This window comes from Prinia subflava, chromosome 1, assembly GCF_021018805.1.
Source record: "Prinia subflava isolate CZ2003 ecotype Zambia chromosome 1, Cam_Psub_1.2, whole genome shotgun sequence".
Classification (NCBI taxonomy): Eukaryota; Metazoa; Chordata; class Aves; order Passeriformes; family Cisticolidae; genus Prinia; species Prinia subflava.
In genome coordinates, this window is record NC_086247.1 from 82165296 (window position 1) to 82185206 (window position 19911).

The following is a 19911-nucleotide window of genomic DNA, read 5'->3' on the forward strand; positions in this document are numbered from 1 at the left end:
TAGATGTGTGACCTCAGGACCTCTCAAAACCAGACTCCATTTCCATGACACTGTCTTGCATTTTGTCACTCAGTTACACAGCTGTTGACAGATGGCTGATAGCAACCAGGACAAAAGAATTTCTCCAAGACCTAATCACAACAGCTCCCTCACTGACAGTTATGCGAGGGGTGTAGCTGGGTTATGCTTTTTTATTTCATCATGAACCAGCCTCCTCTCCAGTGCCCTTTCTGAAGGTTAAATGAACAGCAACACACAGAAACATCAGGTATAAACTGCGCATCAGCAGACAGGATGCAAGCAAATTAGATGTTATTCTTCCACAGCTTTATCCCTGTGCTCTTTTAAAAGTGCTTTGATAGACTATCCAATAATCACAACCTCGCCTTTAAAGTCACATCAAAACCAAAGAAATTCTAACAGAACAGTCATGTTATTTTTGTTTCCTACTCCAAATCTCATCAACCAAGGCTCTGCTGACATTAGAACACAACATGAAATAGCATACAGATGCAGTAGAGAAACATGTTAATATATACATATGTCTATGTAGTAGTGAGAAAGCCATCAGTATTTTAGGAAGAGTGAAGTATAAAAGATGACTAAAATTAGTGAACTTCCAAATCTATTCCAACACAAAGTTTCACTGAACTAATGAAACACCAGGAATAAGTGGAATAATTTAAAATAATGCTGAACTATTGTTAAAATGTGATTAATATCCCATTCAAGTTTTTTCCCCTTCTCCATATTGCATATCTATACCTCACACTGAAAAAAATAAAGTGAAACACACACACAAAACCTATATTTGATGACAAGAGGAATTATCACTTCTGAAGAGATGATGTGCAACAAAACAAAATTTAACATTTGTTGTGTCGAGTGGGTATAATTGAATTGAAGAGCTGTCATTTTCTAAAACTGTTTCCTATTGTCTTTCCAACAGACCTGTTTTATCTTCTAATGTTGTAAAATGCATAGGTAATAGTTTCATACTCTGTTTTTCACTTACATTCATAATCAGTACAATATGCTGCAAGTTACAGGAAAAACCCACAAACTAAGAAGAATGCAATCTTGAGAGAAAAAAACATGTTCTAATGATGCCATTATAACATGACATTTCAAAGTGCTACAGATTTCTTTTATGCTTACATATTTTGATGTCCACACGTCTCTAAAAGCAATGCCTTGTAGAATGCAAAGTTTGCCAGTAAAAAATCACACAAGATCTTAGAATTAACACTATGCTCACAAATGACACTGCTTTGTACATACAGACACTTAGAGTTCCGTGACACGAGGAAGGAACATATATGCGTTCCTTCATGCTAAACAAAAGAGCAAGTTCTCAGCTAGCTGAAATCAGGTATCTTCAACAAAAGAACTGAAGTTCTGTCAGTGTATGGCACTCAGATGCTGACAACTTGTGGATCAGCATGTACCTTGTATCACAGAAACCACAGGCAAGTTAAGGCTGTTCAGATTTTCTAACAACTTCTATTATGAGATTCTCGTTCAGCAACCATTAAAAGCAGCCGAGGTAGAATTTTCCATAGTGAGAGTTCATGTGTATTTTTGCATTTCATCTTCCCAGAAAACAGCCTAATTTTCTTGTTGTTTCAAAAGTTTTACTTCACTCAGAGTGAAATCAAGGGAAAAATTCTCTGACCCAAGTTATTATTAGCAATTATTAAGTAGTTTACTAATGTCATGCTGCCATCCTTAAAAATATGAACTGGAAAAATATATTTAGCATGTCACCCTGGCTGCAGTTTGGGGACAGGTTTTTCAGCTGAAAAACTTTATTTCTTCTTAGGCATTGTACCAAGTTACACTTTTTAGTCAGAAACTAGGAATTTGAGCTACAAGAAAAGAGGAAAATTAAGTTAGAAAAAGAAAGGTATTACTACTGAGAAAGCTGCATGTCAGTCTCAAATATTAGGTCCAAAATATGCCTCAACTACTAAGACACCCTTTTGCAATACCGACCAAACTATACAAATACAGCCCTGCAGTTTTTAGCAGACATTCATCTATTCTTGTGACCCACATTTCTTAAAAAGGGAAAGTCAGAATAATGGGCTGAATTCACACACACACCAGAGTTGATAGGAGCTGTGTTCTGAGAACATGTGCTTTAAAATACCAATTGTTCCAAAAATAATAAGGCCACAGGGGTTTCAAACTAGGCACTGAAAAGTAATACATGCATTAATTAATGTACACAAAATTCCTCAGTGTGAATGAAAGCAACACAGAAACAATGTGGAAAAAGCTACATGGGCAGAAAACACCTTTTCCATATTCAAGCCAGTGTTAGGACAGCACACATTAAATAGAGCTGTCAAAAGGGGATCAAAAGAGGAAGAGGAAAGTAAATAGCAAATAGTTACTACTTCTCTGGTGCTGTCTCTGGAAAAAGAGAATGAGATCACACACATAAAGACTATCTGAGAAAATAGGAAAGGTTAATATACAGAAAATATAGCTGTTCCTTTTAACATGCACATTGAAACAGTGCTCATCTGAAAACACACCCTCCAGTACAGCAGCAGAGAGGACAATGCAGCAGGGTTGGAACCAGTAAATAAACTGTTCCTATTGCAATCTGCAACTGCCTCTGGCCACCTTTCCCTGGGCTAACTTAGCCTGTAACAAACTCTCTGAAAGAAGATATGTACATAGAATTGTTCAAAAAACCAAAAAATTATTTATTTGTTCTACCATGCCAGGGCTGGTAACGATCATCCCTTTGCATTCTTCTGCATATTTCTGCCACTCCAGTTCTTCCCATTGAAGCATGTTGGCAATCTCCTCTTCAGGCACCAGAGCTTTACTGCATCGTAACAAGTAGAGAAGAATCTGATGCATTGAGAGTACTTCTTTTCCTCCATCTTAAAACCATAAAGAAAAAGAACACATTTTAGAGATTCACTCCTAAAGCATGAGCGTAAGAGAAAATATGCAGAACACAAGCCATTTGTATGAGCAAAATAAAATGCAAAATGCTTATGTGATTTGACAAATATGAAGGCAATGTTTTACTGAATACAGCACACGCACAAACACTTTGCTAAACTAAAGCAGGAACAGTACTGGTGGCAAGAGGAACAGTTCCATCGTACTGTAAACTTGAAGTTTCTAACTTGCCTGAATAAACATTAAAATGAGTAAGCAGAGCAACCAATTATGCTGTCCAGTTATATCTTCCTTTTCACAATTTTATCATTCTTTTCACAACAGCAGTTAAAAAGCCTTTAGGTGTTATGCAGCTTTTTTTAAGAACACTCAAAATTTTACAGGATACTTCTGGATGAATGCAGTAAACTATCCCTGCACTTTAAATTAATCTGCAGTGCTTACATGCTGTAACTGCAGTAATGAAGACTAAAGAGCCTCATGCTGTCTTCTGCCACTAAATAGATCAAGGGCATGTGAAAATTACCAAATACCTCTGAGACCCCAGAAAAAAGGCACCACAAAGGCCACTTGTAACAAAAGAAGACACTATAATCTGACCAGCTTTAGGTAGCCAGCTACAGATGTGAATATGCAGCCAGGAGAGGTGAGTGATGGTCTTGACAGATCACTCAGGTCACTGACTATACAAATTCAGTATGTCTGCTCATGTAGGTAAAAAAGTCATTGCATGTTCTCACAATGCTTTAATTTTGACATACATCTCTCTTACTCTCTCCTTTAATAACAGCATTAATTAGCAGGTATGGAAGTTTCAGCCCCACAGAACACAAACGCTGATTTCCCTCTCTCAGGGAGCAGAAACAATCCGGTCCAGCCACTGAGTATGTTCTCTCTATCACTACACACACCAAAGAGAAATGGTGACAAACCAGAAGTAAAACCTTCGAGCAATATGGGGGATGACACCTCAGCACAAGGAGTGTGATCCCAGGCACAATGGAAAAGCCTTGCAGAGCTGTTGAACAACAGCAGCATTCTGTAAGACGATATCCTCTACAAGATACGTGAGGAACCAAGCCCTTCTCTTACTTCTGCTGGGATTACAGCACTACTGCACAGAAATTATGACTGGCAATAGTGTAACTTGGCCTCTCAGAAGAACTAAATCACTCAAATTCCAAGAGGGAATCTTAAGAGGGGAAAAGAACCCCAAACCTCACTGGAAATAGAAAATATTCCTAAATAGCTACAGGGACAGATTTTTAAATGTGTGAAGTTTTCCTTCAAATTAAAGGGGGACTCCAGTTACTAGACTGCTTTTGTCAGTAACTGGATTATACTCTTACACAAAAGGTAGCCCACACCCACCAGTCACTAAAATAAAAGTGTATCCTTACAGATGGAAGATTATGTACAGGCTGCTACAGACAGCTGTGCTAAATGAAAGTCAGAGACCCTTTCTAAACCAGAATATGCGGTACTGGGGACTTCCAATGTGTTTTTTCTAGTCTTTTACTCTCTGAATATATTTATCATCATAAAAACCAATGAAAATGAATACAGTACAGCAACTGTTCTGCATGCTATGCGTCTCAGTAAACCTGATATGACTAGCTCAGAGCTACCCCAAGGCCTGTCTCTAAGTAAATCCACATAGAAAACCTGACATCCCAAACCTCATTACTTGTAGACAATGTTAGGAAAGTAAGAAAGAGAAAGTAGAAGGGACAGGAAATCAGCAATTCATTCCTATCTTGAAAGAGACAGCTGATGGATGTGTGGAGATCTGATGCATCAACATCTTCTTTGATTAGACATAAGAAGTGTTCTGCAAACATACCTGAAGGAAACAGATTTCCACTCTCTGAAAATTAAAAATCTTCAAGGATACTTCAAAAAATAATCAATAAAAAATGAAAGCTTGATTAAAAAAAAAACCTGTCAAAAAGATGCTAAAAGCCAACTATATATGCAGAAATATCAGGAAAAATACACTTTTAAAAATAATTAGAAGGCTGGGGACCTTAAAGAAGCAGCAGCACACAGGAATACATATTATACAGACTTATCTCTCCCTATCAGTAAACAACTCAACAGCACATAAAGAGATGACTTCTAACTAATTACAAAAAAATAAATCAAAATATCAAAACCCTGAACAGGAAAGCACCCTCAAGCTACACAAACTAGGCAGGGCAAACTTGTTCTCATTTTGTGATGAGGTCAACTTAATCAGCCACATGTGGCTTGATGGCTTATTTTGTAAATTGCTTCAGCAAAACCAAATCAATGTTTGCTAGCAAGCCTCAGAGCTCTGCTTCTGATGGAACAGTGCTGTGTATCCAGGAAGGAGCAACAATTAGAAATACAGTCATCTAGCCATCAGTACTCTCCACAGTAACAAGCCAAAACTCATTTTGCTCCAGCTATAATTAATACCCCGAGTAAGTTTCAAAGCCCAGACCAGAAAGCACCTTCAGGTCACAGCCCTCTTGATGAAGGTTGTTCCACATTTCATCTGCACACTAAATCCCACAGCTGAAACACATCCTTCTGTCCACACAACCCTGCTGGAGCAATCACTGGCAGGATCTCAGCAGGACACATTTTCAATGGAGCCACGACATTTACATCAATTGAAGGTCTGTCCTGGTGCCTTAGGATGTGTTAAATGCCCACGTAAGCTGTTCACTCCAAATGAGCGCAATGCTCCACATGGAATCTTGTCCTTGCCTGGCAGGCCAGGGTTGAACTGCATTGGAATGGCATTGGAATGATGGCTTTTGTCTTTCACTATTTGCTTCAAGGTCTAAGCTTGCATTAGGATAAAGCAACAATCAGGAAAATGTGTGCTCAGGGCTGCCATCATGCTGACCCTTGCACACCAAGAATTGTGATCTAACTCCACGGTACCCTGAAGAGCGGGGAGGTCATGAAATGTGCAAGATCAGATAACAGTGCTCCTCAAATGCCACAGCTCCATCACAAAGCACGCCAAGGAGGACCCAGCAACGCCTAAAATGACTACATACACAAAGCTGGGGGCAAGACTTGGCCTGCCCATCTGAATTCCAGTTCAGAATAACCCATCCACACTGCCAACAAGCACTAAAGACTTCAGGTAGAAGCACCAGATCTCTGCACTGAATGAACTATTTGACTTGCAATAAGGGTTTTTTTGTGGAAGGTTTTTGCTGGAGGACAGGGGTGTTTTCTGGTTTGTTTTGGGGGTTTTTTTAAGTTTTTTTAGATCTAATTTGTATAGAGCTATATAATACAAACATTACCTGGAAGAAATCTCACAAACCGCGGCATGAAGTGATATCTGGGACAGGAAATAGAATCATTTTCAAGTGAAGGACCTTAAATACAAAAACAATTGAGAAAACTTATGAACAGCAACATATTTGCCAAAGAAGAAAAGAGGCAACTTTGCTGCAGATGAAATCAATGAATGATGCTTACATTTCATAGGGCTTGAGTTTCAATCCAAAAAGCAACAAAAAAAAGAACACAGAGACAACTTACAGTGAAAGCTTTCACACAGACAATTTAAAAGAAATCTAAAATAATTTCAAAATAATAAGAACCTAAGAAAACCCCAGTACTTTTAAATTAAACAGTAACAGAAAAAGATTGGTTTATATCATCAATTAATTGTTACACTTAAGCCTTACAGGTACAAGCACTAGTTTATCTCCTCCCAATTAGTGGAGCGGTTTTTGTACACTATAACAAAGACAACATGGAAATTTCCACAGTACGGTTTTGTGGTGTTTTTTAATCTTCCTATTCATCATATAAATCTTTGCAAGAAAATAAAAATTAAACCTGTAATTACCTGGTGTTAAAAAAAAGAAAGAACAATCAGAAACAGTTATAGGAGAGACAACACTGATAAAAGAATATATTTAGTATGAAATCAAAGGCTACACAAAATGTATTAAACCTGTGTGCTCCTGTTTAACTGCATTAAGTGCAGATTGCAACTCCACAGACAAAGTCAAGACACCCTACAGATACTGAAATGTAACTCCTCTGACGCTCTCCTTACTCTTTTAGACCATGGGAAGCATTCTCCTTTGTTGCAGTCTTCACAGAAACAAATATTTTCATCTTGTCAAAAGACAAAAACATTCAGTTATAATGATAATGTTAACTCTCCACAGCTGTATAACACTGCTTTCTGAGTTAACTGCAGAGAAACACTGTATGAGCAACTTGTTGTTAGCTTGTAAAAGGAGAGAAGAGTTTACCTGACACATTTGCTTTCAAAATACCATGCACATGATACTCTGTCATATTAAACACACAGTAATATTTAGAGTTTGATTAAAAATAAAAGTTCCAGATTAAGGCAGAAATTTAGTTTATTTGTGAGAATACGGTGCCAAGTTTGTGCATTTTCATTGCTACAGCTCACACTACTGAACTCTAACTTCATCTTCTTGAAGAATAGATGAAGTTTGTTCCTCTCACAGAAAACAGCAGTTACATTGCTATTTTCAGGACCCTCCCAAAGAGAATGTTACCTTTAAGATTCCAGTCATACAACTCCAAAATATCTTTGAATAGATATGAAGAGAACAGTTCAAGGCCTCTCACACAAAAATTCTGGGGAAACAAAAAAAAGACCAAAATTATAAATATATAATACTGCAATACAAATAATGTCATTCATATATAGTCAGATAAAACACAGTGAAAAAAACAGTGTCTTCATATCTGCCATCCACTAGATACTGGGTTCTGGAAACAGTATTGATATATTTATGATCATCTATTCTAACATAGAACAGTGGTCTCTTCAGAAAGCAATGTCAAGAAAGAATGTTATTGAATCTTCTTCACTTAATGTCCAAATCTACAGTATAGGCAAAAATTATGAATCTGCAATAATCTGCCAAGCACTAAAACCCCTTTCACCTGAGCAAGCTAAGTAGATGACACATTTCTGAGAAATACCTTTTTCATAGTTCACTTTTTCCCAAATGCTCATAATAAATGTTTATAAATGACCATCTGTGGTATCACTAGCACCCTCATAGCAAGTATGAGTACAACTCAAATTGAGGATTATGACCTAAATAACCAACAGAAGCAGAAGATAAAAGATGAAATGGAAAAAAAAAATTCATCAAGTGAGGAAGTGGCTCCTTCAGCGAACAAACATATAAGCTTTCCTGAACAAACAAAATCAGGCCAGACTGATATAACTTGTGCATGCATGATATCACCCATAAATTCTAAACTCAACAAACACCACAGTCTCTTTCAAAAATCATTAGTAAAGATGGTCTGCAAATAACGCTGTAACCATTTACAAAGAAGCCCCCCCAAATGGTGACCTCCATATTTTGCTTGGTGGCCATTTGTTGTTTCAAGATTTGCAGACAACATAGTACATTCCCTAACAAGAAATTAATTGTTTTGATCACATTATTCTTTCTGAGACATTTCAGTGCTGTTGCACATATTTAGATGCTGTTGAGCAACAAAAAAAGAGATAACTAGAAAGAAAAATGTAAATATATATGGCTAAATTAAATACTGATCCTATCTTTGTATCTTAATATGCAGAGGTGTTTCTGTATCCATACACACTGTGCCACTGCAGCAATTTACTTCACAGACTGGATCCACCAGGCATTAATTACTAATAAAAAACCCCACCACAAACAGCTTATGAACTCAATGTGCTTTGTTTGTATACACAGGAAATTTGTTTTGGCAACAGCTTATATTAAGTACTGATAAACAATCTTCAGAGCTTCAAACTTCTGATTAAGTTTCAGCTGTGCCATTGACATATGTGGTCCTGGCAAAGGAATACCCCCCTATGCCTTACTTTTGTCAGATGTAAGGGAAAGGTAATACCTAATTCAATTTACAGATATTGCATATAACTTAAAATGAAAGGAACCTATGGATATTAGCACTTCTTACTGTTTGATTTCAATATGTGATAGCCTAGGCAGATGGATTTATGCTAGTACCTGTAAGTGCAAGTTCTGTTCCAGCCACTCATTCTTCAGAACAGAGCCAGTCTCTTAGAGATTTCACAAGGGTTGATGCTGAAGAGTTTAATGCATTAAACATACCAACAATTCATAATCCACTCTGACTTTTAGACTAATTATCCCTCTTACCTCAGGCATCATCTCCTCAATGAAATGAATGGTATAGTCAATGTTAAACCTGATTACTTTGCATAGAGGAATCTGAAAGGAAAAGAGAAATTCAGCACTAGAAAATATACAGCATCAAATGTATAGTTAATACAATTTTGTATGCAAAGGTATTACTGTCTGCTGAAAAGGGCACTTACTAAAACAGCTGCTCTGGGGGATCATGCAAAGACAAGAACACAAGCACGTGTAAAAGGAGTACCAGTTCCAGCCTTCACCTTGGTAATAAAACGCAGAGCTGACAGCAGAGATGGTGAAGGAAGGTTAATAATGCCATCTACTGGAGATGAAATTTTCTTTTGAAGAAAAAGTGCACCTGTAAACTTCAGTCAACCTGTATCTTCTCTCACTTGGGTATTTGCAAGTGAATTTGTTTGTGACACATGTCAGATTGATAGAGTGATCTGAAAGCAAGGTGTTTTTAGCACACAGCAAGTTGTGTCAGCTATACTGGCTTAAAATGCAGCTTTAAGTCAAAGCTACATAATGTTATAGCTTAGGGATACATTACAGTTTTATACTGATTTCATGTAATAAATATTCTCAATTCTATCTGACTAGCTAGAAAGACAAACATTTAATTCCTTTTTCTTTCACCTTTTTACAGTCCATAATTTGCTACAGGTGTTTCATTTTTCCTGGGATTTTTCAGAGAAAAAAGCTAAATTCCTATAAGACTACAAAAATGCCGAATTTTCCCATACACATCTATAGCTCTTACTAAATTTTACTACTCACTGCCCTCAAAAGTATGAAGGAATGTTAGAACAATTCCATGTTCTGTGAAGTGAAGCAACCCAAGGTTATTTTACATTTATAAGCACACAAATAAATATCTGAACAGCACTGGGGTTTCAATGAAATCAATGTACATAGCAGAGGTGCAATATTCCGACTGCATCTTCTTACAGCCCACTGTCAAATATTTGACTATTCTGACTCCAAAAATCTATTGATATCTGCATGATAAATTAAGAAGCTGCACCAAATGATCAAACAAAACTGCATTTCTTACAATTTGATACAGTATTAAACGTGAATACAAAACCCTCCAAAAACCTTGGAAGCTAAATATACCATTTAGAATCTGAGCATATGAAGACCTGTCACACTTAATCAGTGAGGCTTTAAAAAAAGCACAGGGATTGTTTACTTACTTCCTAACACATAATTTAAACTAGAAGTTGAATACTTTAGAGAAGTGACCACAACTAAGATCTCCATCAACTGGAGTTCCATGTACACAAGCAACACACACTAAAGGAGCACATGGTTGGTATTGTAAAATCGATTTGGTATTTATAATATAAAATATTTTTTTCTATGACGGTACTAACCATTTTCCGTAATACTTGAGGTGCTCAGTTATCACTCAGTAGTAACAGTAGTATCTAGTAATGACCCTAACTATGCAAACTTAAGACCTGATACTACAGAAATTTGATTAATGCAAAGATGTTGGTGATCAGATGTCTATTTTCACTACCTTTTGCTACCTTCATTTTATCAAATATGTTCAAAAGTGTCCCTCAAAGAGCAGCTTTTATGTTGTGTACCAAAAATCATCTCATGACATCAAGAGAATCCGTCCAAAGAGCTTTATATCTGCTATTAACAGGAAGTGGCACCACAGTGTGGCTTTGTATTCAACTCTGTAAAAAAGAATCATTTGTAGCTGATCACTTCCCCTATCTGGAAGTGGATGTAAACATCCTCTTTACAGTAAGCTTAACAGCTTCAGTAACTACTCATATCAAAGAAGAGTTTTCCTTGTTGTCTGTATATTGCTGTCTGTATACTTACATAACTCTCTGCCTTCCTGTCACACAGCAGACACAAAAATTGTAAAGATAAGGAGATCTCTTTATTATTTAATGTGAGTAAAACAAAACTGATCCTTTTTGTTCATTTGCAAAGTAAAAACGTAAAGCTTTGAGATAAATTTGCCTTGAACCCTGAGGCTGAGTCAATACTACTTGGCATTGCAATGGCAGTGCTTCCCACTGCCATGCCAGAGGCTGAACTCCATTCTCTCACTGACTCTCAACAAGACTCCCTTCCCCTGACCACCAGAAGCAAAATGTTATCACATCCATTATGTAAGCAAACTGTCAGGGTCAAAGTAGTTCCTTCTCAGTGCCTCGCAGTTCCAGTATCCTTACATCCCAGTCCTGTGCTCATAACCCTTCTTACACTGAGTTGTGGCATTGGTGATGCAGCTAGTGATAGGTATAAAAACCACAGAAATTAATACACACCGAACTTTTTGAGGAAACTTCAAATAACCAAGGAAACAAAAAACCTTGGAAATAACCAAGGTAACAAAAAAATCTTCTAAGTGTACAGACATTAAGAATCTGCATATTTTCCATGCACGTTTGGCTAGCTCAGCTTATATTGGAAAAGCAAGGCTCTCAGGTACCAGTAACATCCTTTTCTTGTTACACTTGCTTTCAAAACACAAAATTAACTACCTGTAGATATCTAGCTTTTACTAAAAATCATAACTTGCTAGATCCTGAAGAAGCTGAACAGCTGTTAGAAAATATTGCATACATCTAGGTAAGTTTTAAGAAGAAAGAAAACCTTTTAGAGTGGATCTATGAAAAACTTCATTAGTCACTTAAAGGGAAAACCTTTTTTTTGTTGTTATTGCTAGGTTTTTTAAACTTTGCCAACTTAATAAACCCACTCAGCCAATTTAAATCCAATTAGCAGTTTTAACAAGTTGTTCCATGGTTTAATTCACTTTCAAACTGTGAAACACATAAAAACATTACTTCAGTGCACATCACAGCTTCAGCCACAGTTCAATGACGATGATCAGTCAAGACAAAACCTGAGATTCATAAGCACAAGGTATCTTTCCCCTGTCCCCAGTGCTGGTAAGATGTTTGTAGCATACATGTATTGCTGTTTTAGGGAAGTTTTGCTTCGGTGCAGAATGAGCACCTTCCACAGAAATCCCCTGTGTGAAACCTAAAGAATGCAGCTATGACCATACTCACGTTTGTTAGTGGGGCATGTGCAAACATGGAGAACCCTTCAAAGATATATTCATGGTCATCATACTCAATAACAGTAGGTCTGTCTGTCTTAAAAAAGCAAACAAAACCACCATGGAGTAAGCAATATGCAATACGACTTTTGTCACGAAAACAAAATCAAGAGTCCTAGCTGGAATTATTTATAAAGTACTTACTAAGAAATTTGTGGGAGGTGACACAGTAATTCGGTAGTGGTACAGTCTTCCAGCATTGTTGGTCATGGGGCGACATGGTTTAATGGGCTTAAAGAAAGAGATAAGTAAAATTATGTGTGGAGTCAAGGCAAATTTAGATTAAAAGAGATAATAAAACATTTCTAATAGCCATGAAATACACATTAGGAAAAATTAAATAAAAGCAGGTAGTCATAATTAAGCATTCTGGGAAGGAGGAAAGTGTGGCCTTATCTCCATTCCCACTTCAAGAAATATTTTTAAAGCTATTCAAAGGCAAAAAAGGGTGATTTTTTTTTTCATTTTCCATTTAACTCTCCATTTCTCTTATACACAACTGTTTGCTGTTTAGTTATCTGTTTACCTCCCAGACTGATTTCCTCTCCTATATAAATCTATTTCAGGAAACACACTTTAAAAGCCTACAAAGAGGAGCCTGGACATCACATGAGGAGATCACAAGGTACATTATCAAGATAGACAGGTATCAGCTCATCTGCATCTGAGGCTTGAAGAGAAGGGATTAGTCTATCACCACAGAGGTAGCTCTGGTAACCCCACTCTATCTCCCAGGCTGTAATGCTTGACTTTGAGGTCCAAAGGCAGCCAAACAGCTGCAATTTCATGTTTCCTTCCAGCTTATTCTGAAGCACTCCTGTGTAAAAACCTAAACTCCTCAACAGTCAGACAAAACCAGTTTTTCATACGCCCTACATACAACTTGCTTTTTGGAATACATTGGGAAAAAGAATAAAACCACTGAAGTGTGCAGGGTACTATTCTGAACTGCAGAACAAAAGCTGGCCTGTGGCAATGGCAGGACAGCTACAACACTACACTGCCCTGGCCACTTTGCAAAACTTAGGCAGTAGGTGAGGTGATTTCATTGGCTCTTCAGGCCCAAAATAAGCTTCTCACAGCTGCAACATGGCAGCTGCAAACAAGCTAGTTGAAAAGTAGGCAGCTTCACCTACAGGACATTGTGAAAAGTATTATATCCAAGGAGATTTTGTGAAACCTGGGATTCCCAGATGGCATTGCTCCGGGGAGAAGCTGCCTTCACGCAGCAAGTTTTATACACAGTAGTTTTCTCCTCCTAAATTTTCTCCCTCTTCTGCAAGAAGAACCCTAGATGCAACATGGGGAGGAGTAGATCCTGAACTGGAGAAATTTACAGTAAGCTTCAGACCAAAGCCAGTTTTCTGAATTCAAATTATTCACAGAAATGTTCATAACTCCTTAACCACACAGAAATAAACAATTGTTTCAGTAAATACATGTAAGAAGGTCAACTGAAAAATAAAATTTTTCAAGAAAAAGTATGAAGATAAATTGTAAAGCCTACATGCTAAGGCAAGAACGCCTCCTGACAAGCCTTCTGCTTCTTTCAGCAGCAGAATTACTATTTAGGTTTTTTTTTAAAGCAGTCACTTCAGAGTGAGCCCTTCACAACATATTCAGCCAGTTGAAGATAGATCTCTGATCACAAGTTCTTTTCTATTAACACAATCATATTTCAGAAACTTAAAAAAAAAAACCCAAACAAACCAGAAACTAAGCAAACACAGGCAAAAGTTTTCTATAGTTTTCAGATGGATTTCATTACCATGAAAATATGAGCTTACCATGAAAATCACGTAACTAAGTGATTGAAAGCTGCACAAGAGCTTTTTTTTACTCAGCCCGTAAATCATAGGTAAACCCCCTCAAATCAACCCAAGCAGGAATTTATAGCTGCAAATTTGTATTCATAATTGCAATCCTTAGGATTACTAATACCTCTTCGCCAGGATAAATGCCATGTCTTATTCCTGTTCGCCGGGCTTTAGCACTGCACTTGCACAAAGGTCCATCATTCATCTGTCAGAAACAAAATAGGATTCTGGTTTTATTGAAAAGTGGTTTTGGAAAAGTATGTTGGTTTTAATGCCCTGAGTGCTGATGCTTCTAAAAGCCTGTCATGCTTAGATTAAGTGAATGTTCTTAAGCCAATAAAACAGAAAACACTGTGGACTAACGTAAGAGAACTGCACAGCAGCATTAGAACTTCATCACTGTTTCAGAAGCACAAGATGGAAAAACACTCCCAGCAGAATTCTACCACCCTGCTATAATATACCTCTTTTCCATTGCTTATATGCACAAACAGCATGCTGACTGCCTAAAACAAAATTCAGGTCCTAAACACACATGTGTCAATATTTACATGCTGAAATCTCCATATTCAAAGACTTCCACTGAGTTCTCTGACTGAAAATCCTTCCTCAGTTAAGCCCTCTGCCATGGAACAAGGCTATCCCCTGAAATGCAGACCATTCAAAGATTTTACTTGGTACTTTAAAAAACTAATGGGAACACTTTAAATCTATCACATGAACTGATCAGCAAAAAAGATAATGAGGGAAAAAATACTCACTTGAGTATTCTCTGTTGGTGCATCAAGTGCCCATACCAAAAAGGGCCAGGGCATACATCATAAAGCTGGTATCTTTCTTTTCACTTTTATGACCAAAATCAATGCAGACTATCAACTACTGCAACAACCTTAAGCTTCCTGCTCTCACATTATGCTCATTGCAGAAATCCAACATAAGAAGCCCAGAAACAAACCAGAGAAACAGATTTAAGTTCCCACTCCCAGTTTTTAATCAAAGTTTGAATCCAAGAAGTTAAATGTCTTTTAGACACAGGAAAAAAACCCCAAATACACAATAAACTTGCAATGCAATTGAAAAACTAGCATAACTTTCCATGTCATTACAAGCAGTCTGAAAACATAAACAGCATCCACAGTGGGACTAAATGGCATTATTACATGTCAGGCATAATGTGAAGATACCACAGGAAGCAAGAACCACTAAACCACTGTTAATGTTAGTTTTAGGCAGGTGAGAGAGGGATGCAACCTTTTAGTTTTGATGTTAACCTCTGTTTCTTCAGACCGGCACAATGCGTACGTGCAAAGGAACATAAAGGCACTTCCCTACTCCTTTGGAAATTTATCACACAATCTTAACAATGGAGTGATGTGACACCTTGTTCACACAGTTTTTCCCCTACTCTGAGACCCTCGAGAAAAAAACAGGTTCAAAGAAATAGAATGATGCTCACAGGTTGAAGCATACTTCCTCATTGGCTTAGACAGCGACAAGACAGAGGAGAGTTAAGAAAGCAGTCAATAGCTAATTGCTCATCTGTGCTCCAACACTAAGCTTCTACTGAGGTTATTTAAATAATCATCACGTATTTTTGAAAATCTCATCCTTAATTTATGAACTGTTCACCACAAATACTGCCTCTGTTGTATTAAATGCACAGGTCAAAATTGGAAGAGATGTGAAGTACCTGTAAAGCCTCAGACTTGAGAAGCAATCAGATACATATCTGTCTTGTCCCTAACAACACTGTTCATAGGAAAAAAAAATGCAGGACAGCAATCATGAATTGATGGTAAAATGATGGTGAGAGATCACAAATTTACATAGGCAATGCTTTCTCTGACCAACAGAACAACTCAAACAAGCAGATCACATTTGCAAAGCAAAAGCCTCTGTGGTGGCACTGAAATTTACAACTTATTTTCTGGCAACTGTCAGGACTGCTAGAGATTATCCAAATTAACAAACAAGCTTCTCAGATTGAAGGGTTGGGAAGATCCATCCCACAAATCTAGTTCTATGTCAGAGGGTGTACTTGTACATGTCAGAGTGCATGGCAATCATTCCTGTTTTATTTACTGACAGAAAGCACTTTGGCACACCAGATAAATACCTACAAAAACTTCAAATTATTTCAAATAAAATCTACATAGAAGTAGTACAGCACTGATAGGCTCACCATGATTGACTTCAGTCTTTTCAAGAGTCAGTCTCAAGAAAGTTTTTCGTAAAGAACATTTTTCAGCAGGAAACTCATATACCAAACATTCCTGAATCTATTCCTTCTACAATTATTTCACGTTTTTTTCCATTAATATTCTTCATAGAACATTACTTTGAAGTGTGCCCAAGAGCTACATAATTTTTTCTGTTAAATATCTAAACAGCTCACTAATTTTGTTTTCCATACAAATAAAAACAGCTAGCTATGCTCAATCACTTTTTTAACTAGAAGCATAAATATGAATCCGTAATAGAATATTCAACAGACTTTTGAATTACCACAGTAGCAACATGCATTCCAGTATCTTTTCACATTATGATTTGCTGCATGCTAAACTCATACATCACACAAGTGACAGAAAAATAAATTTACTGAGGTGCCACTTGAAATGAGAGAATAGATTGCAAAATATTTAAGAAAGATGAAGATGGTGAATTTGCAAACAAAAACTGGTCTTCTGTGCAATGTGTACATTCAAAACAGCACTTCATGAGCTCAGCAATTACATTTAATGAGAACTACAATCTCAATGCAATTACAAAAGAACCATTAGACAAGAAATTAGGAGCATTAACTGCATATTTAAAACATTATTTATCATTATGAGCTGAGATCTTAAGGTGAAAAATTTGTAAAGGATGTAAACATATTGCTTTTTTTCCACCACAGAATTCAGTTGTGTACCTTTATCTCAGGGCTAAAAGGACAGCATTAGCACATTGTTAGCATTCAGTTTTTATTAACCTTGTCAGACAGGATTCAAACTAAATAATCCCCAGGATTAATTAGCTGGAACCATGTTCCTGAAATCAACAGTGAAGTGCTTTGAAGAAGATAAGAGAGAAAACTGAGAACAGGGGTAAAGAAAGCATTTTGAGATAGAAGTTACCCTGCATGTTTTACAACACGGCAAAATTTACTGGAAGAATGACCTTTGGACACCCAGTAGTTTTCCCTCACAGCCTACCTGTCCTGGATCATTGTACCACAATTCCTCGTGGAGACGATCAGGGTGTGCTTTCTTACGCTTAATTTCGGCAATGACGTCAATAACATCTGAATCCGAACTGCTGGAGCAGCTGCTGTCATCTTCGGAGTCACACTCTGATTCACTGGAGCTCTCTGATTCACATGGAAGAAATAAAGACAGCTGAAAAACATTTCTACATGCTCTCTTCTCCATAGCAATGCATTCTCTATCATGAATTAACGTCTGGACTTAATATAAAAAAAAACCCCACACAAAAACCTTGATCTCAATATCTCTGATCTCCTGTGGTACTGCAGAGTGACTCTCTTTCTTATGCACATAATTCCAGTCACTCGTTTCCACAGATATTCTCAGCTCCAATTTACATAAATGCCTTCATAGCCAAGACGTATACCAGTATGCAAGTAAATTTTGTTTTATTCTTGGAATAAAATCCAGTATTTCTTCCATTTTTTAAGTTTTGACTGAAGAGAAAATATATTACTATACTGTCAGTGCTTTCAAATACTATGAAACTAGGGTTTAAAAGTACACATTTTTACCAAATACAAGACTCTCCTTAGTTGAAAGAAAAAGGAGAGAGAGAAAATGAGAGAACATCACTAGGAAAATGTTTCCCTTTTCCTTTAATCAAGATGTATTTTCACACAATTTGGCATAAGGTGTTATTAAAATATGTCCTTGGAACACATGGTTTACATATGCTCAGCTGAAATAGAGTTTCCTCACAAAATGCGCACATGTATTCCTACAAATATTCACAAAGACTTAAGTTTCAAAAGTTCTCTGATACACATCTGATCAATACTGAAGTCTATTTTCAGGTGCAAAATATGCACAGAACCTGTCAAAGTAAGCTGGAGTTTGAAAAAACTAACACAGAACTTTTCAATGTAATGTGCTGAAATCATAGAATGGTTTGGGTTGGGAGGAGCCTTAAAGACTGTCTAATTCTAATCCCTTTGCCATGGGGAGTGCTACTTCCCACTAGATCAGGTTGCTCAGTGCCCCATCCAGCCTGGCTTTGAACATTGCTAGGGATAGGACATCCATAACTTCTCTGGGCAACCTGTTCCAGTGCCTCAGCACCCCCACACTAAAGAATTTCTTCCATCATCAGCCTTTCATGATCTAAAAGTGCTCCAGGAGCACACTGCTATCCCACTGCAACACACGATTGCTAACACAAGGCAGAGCAGAGACAGCATTTACTGAAGTACAAAATGAGACAAACTACGAGCCACTACACAGCTGTAGGAGAAGTTGGCACAGACACCAAGTTAGCCCAGGGGAACAGTGAAGACACAGAGTCTTTGGGTTCTCCAGAAAGAGTGGAAAAAGAAAATGCAGAAGTTGCCCTTGGCCCTATCATGTTTTAGCCTGGAGCAGCAGGCTTTCTTCCTCAGAAATCTAAGGAATGAGGGCTTACATGGATATGTTGAGTGTAGCAGTCGTGTTCTTGATTCATCCACATGAAAAAACACCTCCTAAAAAGCCCTACAGTTAACTTTGCTAGTGATTCTTGAAAGAGTTTAAATATATGCAATTCACAGTTAAAAAAAAGGTGAAGAAATCCTTTACAAAAGTGAGTTCACATTTTATTTCACCTGTATTTATTTTTTTATTTCCTCTTCATTGCATCCTTTTATACCATCAACATGTAATCATGTGATTTTGCCTGTATTTCAGCTTTGGAATTTCTGATATGCAATTTTTTAATGAGTTCCTAAAATGAGACCTGAGAGTTTCAAGCAGCTCACCTGGCCAACAGGAAGCAATAGTTTAAGAGCAAGCCCAACAGTGTATCTAAATTACTGTGATATGCCTACAAATTTCTTTGAACTAAAGCAACTGACTAGAAAACACACTATGAAACACTGACATTCTGGAGGTATGAAAAGAATAACAGTTTTCACAAAACAAACCAAGAAAAATAGATTTCACTGACTTCTGAGTAGACAAAATTGCTATAAAAACCTCTGCCCTGCTTAGTCAACCAGCATTTCCCCAGTACTTGATGCTACTGGATGTATTTCACTGTCAGAAGATCCATATGGGTGGGACAAGATAATGCAGATAATGTATGTTATGAAAACTGATACTTTTGCAGATGTCTGATCATACTAAGCGGAGTTGCACAACAAAAATACAATACTGAAGAAAAATTCAGATGCTTGCTTTTACAGCACTGAGTCTATCACCACTACTCTTGCTTGCTCTTTAGAAATGTAAGAGCAGGAGCTCCTCAAAGCCTCTCATGTGCCATTCTCTGGACTATCTGATCGTGCTCAGGGTGTTTTATGCCATGGAAGAAGCTGGCATGTGGTAGTGCTGGATACTCTCCCCATTAGCCCCTAGGCTTTCTGGGTGAAGAATCTAGCTCTGCTTCCATCAAAAGCTACAGTAAAGCTCACATGGATATGAAATACAAAGGAGGGACTTACAAAACACCTACCATTATTAAATACACACAACTGCCAAAACAGGTTAACTACAGATTGTACCATTTCAGAGCTTTGTCTGATTTCAGCCTACCTAAATCTTCATCCAGCTTGGTTTTTGGAGGCTCCCATGGTGGCCTGGCTGCTTTGGCCTTTGCCTGTCGCTTTCCTAACTCCTCATCAAACTTTTCATACAGATCCCGGAGCTTGCTTGTTCCTACCACAGTAGAGTCTCCCTGTTAATAAGAAAATTAGAACAAC

At 37.4% G+C, this 19911-nt stretch overlaps 1 protein-coding gene across 3 annotated transcripts in view; it reads right to left on the bottom strand.

The window, feature by feature from the left end:
• DROSHA (drosha ribonuclease III) overlaps window positions 1–19911 on the bottom strand; it is a 70835-nt gene that overhangs the window by 42642 nt on the left and 8282 nt on the right. For all 3 annotated transcript variants that reach the window (XM_063400538.1, XM_063400545.1, XM_063400555.1), the window contains exons 6-14: window positions 19745–19886; window positions 17186–17340; window positions 14116–14196; window positions 12319–12405; window positions 12125–12211; window positions 9078–9149; window positions 7461–7542; window positions 6216–6290; window positions 2731–2900 (exon numbers count right to left, since the gene is read on the bottom strand). In XM_063400538.1, the coding sequence (XP_063256608.1) occupies window positions 2731–2900; window positions 6216–6290; window positions 7461–7542; window positions 9078–9149; window positions 12125–12211; window positions 12319–12405; window positions 14116–14196; window positions 17186–17340; window positions 19745–19886 (951 nt within the window). The remainder of the gene's footprint in view (window positions 1–2730; window positions 2901–6215; window positions 6291–7460; window positions 7543–9077; window positions 9150–12124; window positions 12212–12318; window positions 12406–14115; window positions 14197–17185; window positions 17341–19744; window positions 19887–19911) is intronic.